Source organism: Oncorhynchus masou, chromosome 3 (genome assembly GCF_036934945.1).
Source record: "Oncorhynchus masou masou isolate Uvic2021 chromosome 3, UVic_Omas_1.1, whole genome shotgun sequence".
NCBI classification, from domain to species: Eukaryota; Metazoa; Chordata; class Actinopteri; order Salmoniformes; family Salmonidae; genus Oncorhynchus; species Oncorhynchus masou.
Window position 1 is genome coordinate 29,359,851 of NC_088214.1, and position 13,016 is coordinate 29,372,866.

The 13,016-nt window shown below is 39.4% G+C and overlaps 1 protein-coding gene across 4 annotated transcripts in view; it reads right to left on the bottom strand.

Annotated features, from left to right (window-relative positions):
* LOC135514189 (astrotactin-1-like) overlaps positions 1-13,016 on the bottom strand; it is a 278,864-nt gene that overhangs the window by 5,894 nt on the left and 259,954 nt on the right. For all 4 annotated transcript variants that reach the window (XM_064937505.1, XM_064937488.1, XM_064937496.1 and 1 more), the window contains exons 21-22: positions 3,521-3,621; positions 3,186-3,369 (exon numbers count right to left, since the gene is read on the bottom strand). In XM_064937505.1, coding sequence (XP_064793577.1) covers positions 3,186-3,369; positions 3,521-3,621 — 285 coding nt within the window. The remainder of the gene's footprint in view (positions 1-3,185; positions 3,370-3,520; positions 3,622-13,016) is intronic.

The following is a 13,016-nucleotide window of genomic DNA, read 5'->3' on the forward strand; positions in this document are numbered from 1 at the left end:
TGTGTCATAAAAATAACTGTCAGTTATTGGGCTGTACAGGAAAGGAGACAGAGGGGGAGTGAAATGTTCAAGATAGGATTTTCTCCTACCAAGCCAACATCTATCATTTCTAAGTCAACAACCAGCCCCATGCCTTTAGTAATGGGTAGTCCTGTAGCGATGACAAGATCAGGACACGGAGAGAAGTGTCGGGCTCGGGAGACAGACTTTGTACGTTTATGTTTGGCATGAACATCACGCGATGTTGCAGGAAAAAGCAACAAAAATGTTCTCTGACAGGGGCCAACCTAACTTGTCAGTGAGATATGATATGTACAAAAGCTGGGAGAGGAATATTTCCCCTGCTTTATAAAGATAGATCCATTTATTTTAACATATTGTTTACTCTGCTGAAACAAGTTTTAATTTAGTCAGGGGCAGAGTGGGTGACTATTATCTGTATTTTGACTAGCTAATGAAAACTGCATTTACAATGGTTCACATTGTTTGTGACAGGGAAACCCCAGTGAATTTGAGGATTTCATAACAAGGAATGTCATTTCTGGAGACAAGCCCAGGTACAGGCGATGTTGTCGGCTTTGTATTGTTGTGTGTGGAAGGGAGCATCTCATTGCTTTGATTCAAGTGGTAAATTGTTCCTTTCAGAAATGGTAGAGAGTACAGAACAAGTAAACAAGTGATGGGGGTTCTCCAACAACGCTACAAGGGCAGTGCACCCAACACATAAGGTCCAATGCAAACCATGTCTTTACAAATTATTCTCATTTACATTTAAGAATATATTACAAATACATCTCTTCAATAATGCCTATGACACATTTCCTGAGACAGCAGGCTTACACAACATGGAAAATCCTGCCCAACATGCTAACAAGCTAATAGTCTTACAGTATGATGTAAGTAAAAAGGTAGCCACCCCTCCATAACAATATAATGGTGTTTAGCGAGATAACGTCCAATTGATTGATCCGACACCTCACCTCAAATGCACTTACTTTGGTTTCATCTAATGTCAGTGCATTCTTGACGTGAATCATCCCTCTGAAAATGTGGGGCTGCTAATGTAAGTGTATTTTAATTGAACACTTCAGCAGCAAAGCAATTACATCAACCCTTCTAATATGGGCTCAATATGGCATTAAAAACAACCTTTAATTGGAAGCTAAGGCCCCGATTTGGAATCTCGGAGTTAAAGACGTCTTAATCAGTTTCACCTGCTTCACCGTGCATCTACAGACAACTGTACGTAGACATTCTATATCAGACATATGGCTCTGTTTCTAAAACATTTAGCTATAATTTCACATTATACAGTGGCATGCGAAAGTATTCACTCCCTTGGCATTTTTCCTATTTTGTTGCCTTATAACCTGGATGGTTTGTATCATTTGAAGATGCAACATATGTTTAATTGTGAAACAAACAAGAAATTAGACAAAATAATAGAACTTGAGCGTGCATAACTATTCAACCCCCCAAAGTCAATACTTTGTAGAGCCACCTTTTGCAGCAATTACAGCTGCAAGTCTCTTGGGGTATGTCTCTATAAGCTTGGCACATTTAGCCACTGGGATTTTTGCCCATTCTTCAAGGCAAAACTGCTCCAGCTACTTCAAGTTGGATGGGTTCTGCTGGTGTACAGAAATCTGTAAGTCATACCACAGATTCTCAATTGGATTGAGGTCTGGCCTTTGACTAGGCCATTCCAAGACATTTAAATGTTTCCCCTTAAACCACTCAAGTGTTGCTTTAGCAGTATGCTTAGGGTCATTGTCCTGCTGGAAGGTGAGCCTCCGACCCATTCTCAAATCTTTGAAAGACTGAAACAGGTTTCCCTCAAGCCATGTTCCTTGTATTTAGCATCATTAATCATTCTTTCAATTCTGACAAGTTTCTCAGTCCCTGCCGATGAAAAACATCCTCACAGCATGATGCTGCCACCACTATGCTTCACTGTGGGGATGGTGTTCTCAGGGTGATGGGAGGTGTTGGGTTTGCGCTAGACATAGCATTTTCCTTCATTTTAGTCTCATCTGACCAGAGTACCTTCTTCCCTATGTTTGGGGAGTCTCCCACATGCCTTTTGGCAAACACCAAATGTGTTTGATTATGTTTTTGGCCACACGTCCTTAAAGCCCAGCTCTGGATTGTATGACTTAGTGGTCCAATGGACAGATACTCCAGTCTCCCCTGTGGAGCTTTGCAGCTCCTTCAGGGTTATCTTTGGTCTCTTTGTTGCCTCTCTGATTAATGTCCTCCTTGCCTGGTCCGTGAGTTTTGGATGGCGGCCCTCTCGTGGCAGGTTTGTTGTGGTGCCATATTCTTTCCACGTTTTAATAATGGATTTAAAGCAGCTCCTTGGGATGTTCAAAGTTAATGATCTTTTTTTTAACCCAACCCTGATCTGTACTTCTTCACAACTTTGTTCCTGACCTGTTTGGAGAGCTCCTTGGCCTTCATAGTGCCGCTTGCTTGGTGGTCCTCCTTGCTTAGTGGTGTTGCAGACTCTTGGGCCTTTCAGAACAGGTGTACACTGAGATCATGTGACAGATCATGTGACATTTAAGATTGCACACAGGTGGACTTTATAACTAATTATGTGACTTCTAAAGGTACTTGGTTGCAACAGATCTTATTTAGGGGCTTCATAGCAAAGGGCGTGAATACACATGCACGCACTATTTTTCTAAACAAGTTATTTTTTTCATTTCACTTCATCAATTTGGACTATTTTGTATATGTCCATTACATGAAATCCAAATAAAAATCTATTTAAATTACAGGTTGTAATGAAACAAAATAGGAAAAACGCCAAGAGGGGTGAATACTTTTGCAAGGCACTGTAGTAATGTACCTGCACTGAGAAACCAGTAAGGGGTTAGGGGGCCTTCCTGCTTGTGGTAAATGGACAGAGATTTCAAAGGTAGAATTTGCTCCAATCATTTTGAATGAATTGACACTTTACCTAATTTACACAAACTATGTCTACAATCAAACCCTGTACTTGGAATCTATTATAAACCAGTCTGTGTTTGAAACACAACGAACACAAGTTTCACCACCCAGGTGTGGATGGATTGTGACGCTACTAGACAGTTGGTTGGGCAGTAGTTGTGCTTTCCTAACCAGTATGCCTTGATATTCTTGGACAAAGAGAGAGAGAAACAGAGACAGAGTATAGATACCTAGGCCCCAGTTCATCCTCGCATCTCCAGGTGAACTCTCCGAAGCTCTCATAACGCTGGTTGTAGTGGTAGAGTACACGGTGCAGGGTGGGAGAGCCCAGATCCATCAGCGTATTGTAGGCCGTCTGCTGCTCCTTGCCACTTGTGTAACCATTGAACAGGTTGTAGATCTTGTCTGCAATCTCTGTAACAACACAAATCTAATCTCAGTACTGTATGTGGAGACAAGACACGTGCGTCTACACGTTTTCAGATTAGTAACTACTGTTAGAATATTAGTCTGAAAACCAAGATACAGATACTGAAAGTGTCCATCCATGCATGAGAAATCCCACCTTGTGCTTTGACATCATCCACAGCAGGGCAGGGGGTCTTGATGGTGACCTCACTTGGGCTGGAGCGACGGCCTGTGTTGTCCACTGCCCAGAGCCTAAACCTGTAGACCAACACATATAACTAGTGTTTGTTCATTGCAATGGGGGTGCATGCTACTGCAATAATACAGTGTGTGCAATTGCTAGTTTTTCAGGCTGTGAAAAGACAAATGAAAATGACCCTGAATGAAGTGGTGGATATTTAATATATTCAATTATATTGTGACAAAATCATTACATTTTCGGATTGACTGTTGTAATGCAATATAACTTGCTAATAAAATTCTGACAATAGGCTACATTTATAAAGTAAGTGCAACCACTTGTTAACATTTACTTGAATTATAGCGCCATCTAGTGTAAGGAAACATTAACAACTACCACTGCAAAGGTGCAGTGCCAAGTGAAAGGCTCCACTCCCCTTGCAAAGTCTTCACATTTGCTGTTATATGCTGTTATACTAATTGAGTGTATGTAACCTTCTGACCCATTGGGAATGTGATGAAAGAAATAAAAGCTGAAATAATTCATTCTCTCTATTATTATTCTGACACTTTCACATTCTTTAAATAAAGTGGTGATCCTAACTGACCGAAGACAGGGACTTTTTACTAGGATTAAAAGACAGGAATTGTGAAAAACTGAGTTTAAATGTATTTGGCTAAGGTGTATGTAAACTTCCGACTTCAACTGTAAGTCAATTGCATTCCCGTCTGTCAGTTCTCTCTCTCTCTCCACTTATCTCACTCTCCATCCCCTCTCTTTCTACCTCTATTCTTTAATCCTCCTCTCTATCTCTCTCTCTTTGACCCCTCTGTCTCTCTCTCTCTCTACCTCTTTATACCCCACTTCTTTCTCCCAATGATAATGTTTACCAGAAATGTGGGGTGAATACAATGTTGTTGATCCTCTGTATTGAAAGAGACAAGGTTTTAATATTGCTGTCCTTCAATGATTCTGAACCAAATTTAATGTGCATCCGCATCTGCTTTGCTTGCTCTTTGGGGTTTTAGGCTGGTATATGTACACCGCTTTGTGACATGTTGCCCTAAGAGCTGAGAATCTTATTCAAAATGATTCACAGCTGTAAGGGCTGCCAAAGGTGCTTCCACCAAGTATTAACTCCCGAGTGGCGCAGGAGTCTATGGCACTGCATCTCAGTGCTTGAGGTGTCACAACAGACAATCTGGTTTGAATCCAGGCTGTAACCCAACCGGCCGTGATTGGGAGTCCCATATGGTGGTGCACAATTGACCCAGCGTTGTCTGGATTTGGCCAGTGTAATTTTTCAGCGGCAGGGACTGGTAGACTAGTCAGGATAGAGGGAAAGATGACCGGAGAAAAGTACAGAGAGCTACTGGATACCTGCTCCAGAACACTCAGGAACTCAGACTGGGGCAAAGGTTCATCTTCCAACAGGACAACAACCCTAAGCACACAGCCAATACAACACAGTAGGAGCTTCGGGACAAGTCTCTGAATGTCCTTGAGTGGTCCAGCCAGAGCCCAAACTACAACCTCTCTGGAGAGACCTGAAAATAGCTGTGCAGCAACATTCCCCATCCAACCTGATAGAGCTTGAGAGGATCAGGAGAGAAAAATGGTAGAAACTCCCCAAATGTAGGTTTGCCAAGCTTGTAGAGTGCTTGATTCACTGATGTGGTCATCCTGTCTGGGTTGGCGGCCCCCCCTTGGGTTGTGCCATGGCGGAGATCTTTGCGGGCTATACTCAGCTTTGTCTCAGGATGGTAAGTTGGTGGTTGAAGATATCCCTCTAGTGGTGTGGGGGCTGTGCTTTGGCAAAGTGGGTGGGGTTATATCCTTCCTGTTTGGCCCTGTCCGGGGGTGTCCTCGGATGGGGCCACAGCCTCCAGTATTTATGCTGCAGTAGTTTATGTGTCGGGGGGCTGGGGTCAGTTTGTTATATCTGGAGTATTTCTCTTGTCCAATTCGGTGTCCTGTGTGCGTTCTCTAATTCTCTCCTTCTCTCGGAGGAGGACCTGAGCCCTAGGACCATGCCCCAGGACTACCTGACATGATGACTCCTTGCTGTCCCCAGTCCACCTGGCCGTGCTGCTGCTCCAGTTTCAACTGACCTGAGCCCTAGGACCATGCCCCAGGACTACCTGACATGATGACTCCTTGCTGTCCCCAGTCCACCTGGCCGTGCTGCTGCTCCAGTTTCAACTGTTCTGCCTTATTATTATTCGACCATGCTGGTCATTTATGAACATTTGAACATCTTGGCCATGTTCTGTTATAATCTCTACCCGGCCCAGCCAGAAGAGGACTGGCCACCCCACATAGCCTGGTTCCTCTCTAGGTTTCTTCTTAGGTTTTGGCCTGTCTAGGGAGTTTTTCCTAACCACCGTGCTTCTACACCTGCATTGCTTGCTGTTTGGGGTTTTAGGCTGGGTTTCTGTACAGCACTTTGAGATATCAGCTGATGTACGAAGGGCTATATAAATAAATTTGATTTGATTGGATTTGATTCATACCCAAGAAGACTCAATCACTGCCAAATATTCTTCAACCAAGGACTGAGTAAAGGGTAAATTGTAAAAAAAGTTTGTCATTATGGGTTAGTGTATAGATTGATGAGGGGGAAAAACAATTACACATTTTTGAATAAAGGCTGTAAAGTAACAAAATGTGGAAAAAGTCAAGGGGTCTTAATACTTCCTGAATGCACTGTACAATACATCTTGACCAATAAGACACTGAGGTAGGTTACTGTCTGGTCTCAAGACAATAAGAGAACTTAAGTTTTGTAAAATTCAGTTTTCTTTTTGGAACGTAAGGAGCTGAAATTGCATTTTTGAATTACCAAAGCTGAACCTGATATATTTTGTGATAAAGTTCAGATATTCTGAAGAAATAATTAAGTGCTTTGCTAACTGTACAGCACAGGCATAGAGAAATTCAATGAATAAAGGAAACATTTGGAAAATAACTGAAGTCACCTGTAACAACTTAGCTTATTAGCCTGCCAACAAGGAAACTGACCAGAAGCAAAATTATGTAAAGATTTGTATTTGTATTTATTAAGGATCCCCATTCCTGGGGTCCAGCAACATTCAGACAGTTACACATTTGTATTATTACAGGACATTAGATTTCATAACACTTTCCACAACACATTAAGTGTGGCATGTCATTAGTAAAGATTGGAGAAAGTAAGTGCCTAGACAGCTGCCCTGGGGAATTCCATCTGGATTATGTTGGAGAGGCTGCCATTAAAGAACACCATCTGTGTTCTGTTAGACAGGTAACTCTTTATCCACAATATAGCAGCGGGTGAAACGCAAAAACACATTTTTCTATCAGCAGACTATGATCGATAATATCAAAAGCCTCACTGAAGTCTAACAAAACATCTCCCACAGTCTTTTTATCACCAATTTCTCAGCCATGTACTGTGCTTGTTGAATGTCCATCCTTGTAAGCGTGCTGAAAGTCTGTTGTCAATTTGTTTACAGTAAAATAGCATTGTATCTGGTCAAACACTATTTTTTCTAAAAGTGTACTGAGGGTTGGTAACAGGCTGATTGGTCAGCTATTACTTTTGCTTCCCTCCAGGCCTGAGGGCACATACTAGTACTTAGATTGAAGAAATGGCAAATTGAAGTGGCAATATCAGCTGCTATTATTCTCAGTATTCTTCCATCCAAGTTGTCAGACCCTGGTGGCTTGTCATTTTTTCACCGCTTCCAGACACACTTTACAGAATTCATTTTTTATACCTTTATTTAACTAGGCAAGTCAGTTAAGAACAAATTCTTATTTTCAATGATGACCTATGAACAGTGGTTTAACTGCCTTGTTCAGGTGCAGAGTGACAGATTTGTACCTTGTCAGCTCGGGGATTTCAACTTGCAACCTTTTGATTACTAGTCCAACGCTCTAACCACTAGTCTACCCTGCCACCCCAATGCTAGCCTTTCGTAATTTGAGCTGTTATAGCATGGCCAATTTGTAAGTCGCTCTGGATAAGAGCGTCTGCTAAATGACTTAAATGTAATGTAAATGTAGTGTCAGCATTTGTTGATGGTATGTCATGCATAAGTTTCCAAATCTTGCCAATGAAAAAATCATTAAAGTAATTGGCAATATAAGTGGGTTTTGTGATGAATGAGCCATCTGAATCAATGAATGATGGATCTGAGTTTGCCTTTTGCTCATGGTGTAACGGACCGTAGTTGATCCCTGATCCGTACAGATCAGCCCCCACAGTTCGGCACGCATGTAAACTGTGGATCAATTGCAAAGTTTAACCATCATAGTGTGAAATACAGTTTTACTGCTGCTGTTACTTTTTGAAGTATTAATTCCCTCAATCTCAATGCAGAGTTGCAGTGAAAAGATAGACAAGACAGATGTGTCCTGTGTTTACTCCAAAGCCTTAAGGTTGATTTGATTATGTGAAGAATGCAGTTGTTTGTACTGTCCACGTGAAAAGGGGCATGTTGAATCCCAACGAATCAATCCTGGATGTTCGCGTTGCAAAAAGCAAGGACAAAAGAGCAGTGACAGCCATGGCAAGCAGAGGAGGTGAAGAACTGGAAAAGCCTCCCGCTTCATTTAAGACTCACAAATGGGAGCATTTTGGCTTCCCTGTCAAATGTTATGACGAAAGAAGGGTTGTGGACAACACTGTTACAGTGTGCAGGCATTGTGCCACAAGAAGGCCGTACGATCATGGAAAAACATAGAGCATGGCCACATTTTTAAAGTGTCATCACCCTGGAGTGTCAGTGACGGGAGCCAACTCAGCCAACAGACAACTTCTTTAAGCATCCCTTTGCTAAAGCCATCACCAAATTTATTGAGATGTTTATCACTGCAGACATGAGGCCATACTCTGTTGTGGAAAACAAAGGGTTTAAAATCATGGTGAAAGTGCTTGAGCCATGCTCGCGCACCCGGTCTTAATGAATAGGAAAATATCAAAATTAAGCACTGAAGCTGCACCGTCTGTGGCCATGAACCTACCTCTGAAAACAAAGATTCTACAATCCATGGCCCCAAGTGAGGAAGACAGCATCATCACTAGAGATGTCTCACCTAGACCCTGCCCTACGCCGGAGGATAAACAGTGATCTCACAACTGAGATTGTGGCCACTGAAGAGGTAAAAAAATAAATACGAGTGAATTACTTAAATAATAAATATACTGTCTAATCTTAGTCTATTCTATTGCTATTAGAATCATCCATTTTTGAATTGGAATAATAATGGCTTTTATTAAATGTTATTGTCACAATTATTGTTCAATGAAATATGAAAATAAATAATTAGTTTTATAGATCATGTCATTTTTTCTGCAGAGCCGACAGGAGCTGACTCAGAGGCATCTCCTCCACAAAATAATTTGGCCATGAAGGAGCTTTTTGGAGAGACCTTTGGAAGCAAGGACACAGGAAAACGTTTGCCAACACCATCAAAGAGGAGGTGGCATCCTACAAGGCAACAAGCAGCATTCCAATGGATGGTGGTCCACTGGCATGGTGGGAAAGCAATGAGTAAATACCCTCACATTGCCATTGATGTCAAGATGCTACCTGGCTGTGCCTGGCTCTTCAGTACCTAGCGAGAGGGTGTTCTCTATGACAGGGGACATAGTGACTGCAAAGAGGTCTAGACAATGTAGACATCCTCATCTTTTATTTAAAAAAAATGAATTTAAGCTCTGCTTTCTTTCTTTACTTTTTTTGATGATGTTGACACAGGCAATTTTTTCATTCACAATTGTTCAAAGGTAGACTGTATCATGCCTTATATTGCACTTTAATTTAATTGAGAATGTAATATTTTATTTCTAATTTTATTTAAACATTGAAAAGTTCCTTGCTTTAAGTATTATTTCAGTAATAAATGGAAAGCAAAGTTATATTTGTCTCATTTCTTTCTTTACTGATCCCAAAAATTATCCGATCCGTGACTCAAAACTGTGATCCGATCCGAACCATGAGTTTTGCGATTCGTTGCACCACTACTTTCTGCCCAGCATTTAATTTAAGGGACCAAATTCGGTCTCAAGGACCAATTTCCAAGGGAGATAAACAAACGTAAGAGACTGTAACTGGTACAAAGACAACAAAGGGAGAACGGTAAGCGTGCCTTTATCATTATGGACAAACTCTTTATAGATGGACAGCTATTCCGAGACAGCTCCATAAAACCGTGGCTGTACTAAATTCTACAGGGACTTCTGGTTACGAAAAAAAGAAAGTATGGGAACTGTAAAAATATCTGAACATTATGAAGTGGATATGAACACAAACGTACTCAATTACATGCTTGTTTACACATATGGACTTATACATACACACACACACACTTGATCTCGCTCTCTTCTCTCACTTTTCTCTCTCTATTGTCGAGAACTGTTTTATAATTTAATGTGTTTATTGTTTGTCAATCTTTTGTATGTATTTGTTTACAAGTTTATATACTGTATGTTTACAACAAGCAAGGGGGAGATATCAGAATAGGGGCATTGGGGAATAATAACATATTATACGGAATACATTTGTACTGTAGTGAAGCCGTCTCTAGAGTAATGCAAGGTCTTGTCCATGATCATGTGAAACATCAATTGCTATGGAAATGCTGGGATGTGTTTTTCAATTATGTTAAAGGTAATTATGATGCAACTATGATGGTGATACGATATGGATTACAATTATCATGAATATTAAGGCTATACGCACTACATGTTACACACATAGACACTCAACCATGTAAATTGTTATTATTTATTTTGTACCATGTAAATTGTTATTATTTATTTTGACATCACACATTATAGTCTTACTCTTATACAGACATCGTACACACACTATATCACATCCAATATCATACACATCAACCTACTCAGATTTCCTACACACATAATATCTTGTCTAAATTTTATAACATCTGTGGCATTGGCTCACAGGCAATCAGGCAAGGGAATAAAACAAATATCGCTAGAACATATTTCTTGAATTATAAATATCAGACATTTGAAAGCTCTAGTTTTGACCTTCACAATACCTCTTATGGCAGTAACTTTACAAGCACTAATTATGGTCCATTTAGACTGAGAATAGTATCTAGTTATGGTAAGGGGTGAAATAAGTATAGCCAGTTATAACTAATGGTTTAGCAGATTATAAAAAAAGAAGGTCAGTCTTTACATGGCTAAAAGAAAAGGAATATAACATATACTGTTTACATGAAACTCACTCTACATCCTTAGATGAAGTTGTGTGGAAAAAGGAATGGGGTGGTGAAATAATTTTCTGTCATGGACAAAGGAACTCAAAGGGTGTGATGATATTAATTAACAAAAATTTGGATCTGAATGTGCAAATAGTCAGGAATGATTCACAAGGAAAGTAAATCCTTTTGAATATGAAAGTGGACGAAAGAGATTTGGCTCATTAATCTATATGGTTCAAATCAGGATGATCCACACTTTTTCAAAAACATTTATACCAATTTATTAAATTTAAGGGCAACAAATGATCTAATCATTATGGTAGGACTATAACAGTGTTAAGTACCTCAATGGTAATTGCGCTACAAACTATCACCGTGCCCTTAAGGAAATCACAAATATAATGGACACATTGTGGATATTTGGAGACTAAAAAAACCCAACCTAGTGAAATATACACGGAGGAGACTTAATCAAGCTAGTTCTCTTGACTACTTTCTTGTCTCTTTGTCTCTTGAATCAAAAGTTTAAAACGTTTTAATAGGAGACAGAATGCGATCGGATCATCATCTAATTGGCATTCACATAACTCCTATAGATTTTCCACGTGGACGGGGATATTAGAAATGTAATCAAAGTTTACTGGAGGACAGTAACTTTAGGATACCTTTAAATGTACCTTTAAAATGTACCTTCAGGGGTCATTCAATTCAATATTTATCAATAATAAAAAATCAGTTTCTGTCTAAAGAGACAAGACTAACAAGGGAAATCCATGAACTAATAGTACAGGTAGATAGCAATAAAAATGATACAAAATAAGTTAGAGGAAAAACAAAAATAACTTGAGGAACTTATTCAACAACGATCTAATGTAATCTATTACAAAAATAAAGCAAACTGGATGGAATATGGAGAAAAATGCACAAAATTCTCCCTGAATCGCCAATACAGGAACGCTAACAAAAATCATTTGCAGAAACTCATTACTGAAGACGGAGTCATCTATGATTCTCCGGATGATATTTTAAAAGAGGAAGCAAATTCTTTAAGGCAGATGATCTCTTTTCCGTCTCATCCTTTTCCACTGAATGAAGATTATGGAAAGGAATTCATTCCAAATAATATAAAAAATGGAAATCTAACAAATGTACAGAAAGATCAGTGCGAAGGCCAAATTACAGAGGAACAACTGAAGCTATTAAATCTTTTCAGTCTGGAAAAACCCCAGGGTTTGATGGCATGCCAGTAGAGGTGTAGCAAGTATTTTTTGATATACTAAAAGCTCCATTGTTAGATTGTTTTAACTACTCCTATAGAAATGGTAGTCTGTCAGGTACTAAGCAGGAAGATCTGATTTCTCTATTATTAAAACAAGACCGATGGCAAATATAAAGACCCATTCTATCTAAAAAAACTGGAGGCCCCTTACACTTCAAAGTTGTGATGCAAAAATACTAGCAAAATGCATAGCACTGAGAATTAAAAGGGTTTTACTGGTATTGTTCATCCTGATCAGACAGGATTTTTTACATGGACGATACATTGAGATAATATACGACAACTACTAGAAATAATAGAATATCATGAAACGCATAAGAAGCCAGGAATGGTGTTTATAGCGGATTTTGAAAAGGCAGTTGCTAAACTAGGAATGGATTATATTTATAAATAACTGGATTTTTCAATTTTGTTAATTTTCTTATAAAATGGGTAAAAATAATGTATAGCAACACCAGGTGCAAAATAGTAAATAATGGCTACTTCTCACAGAGTTTTGAATTGTCAAGAAGAGTTAAACAAGGGTGTCCCGCAGTCACCATACCTATTCGTTATGGCCATCGAAATGCTAGCTATTAAAATCAGATCCAATAACAACATTAGAGGATTAGAAATCCAAGGCTGAAAAACAAAAAGGTGTCCATGTATGTTGATGACTCATGTTTTATATTAAGTCCGCAAGCTAGATCCCTGCAATGGCTCATTGATCTAGATAACTTTTCTGTACTCTCAGGACTAAACCCTAATTATGATAAGTGTACAATATTCCGTATTGGATCCTTAAAAAATACAACTTTTACATTACCCTGCAGTTTACCTATAAATTGGGCTGATGGTGAGGTAGACCTACTCGGTATTCATATCACAAAATATATAAATAAGCTTTCCAATGAATTTCAATAGAAAATGTGGAAAAATAGACAAATTCCTGCAACCATGGAGAGGTAAATACCTGTCTATTTATGGAAATAT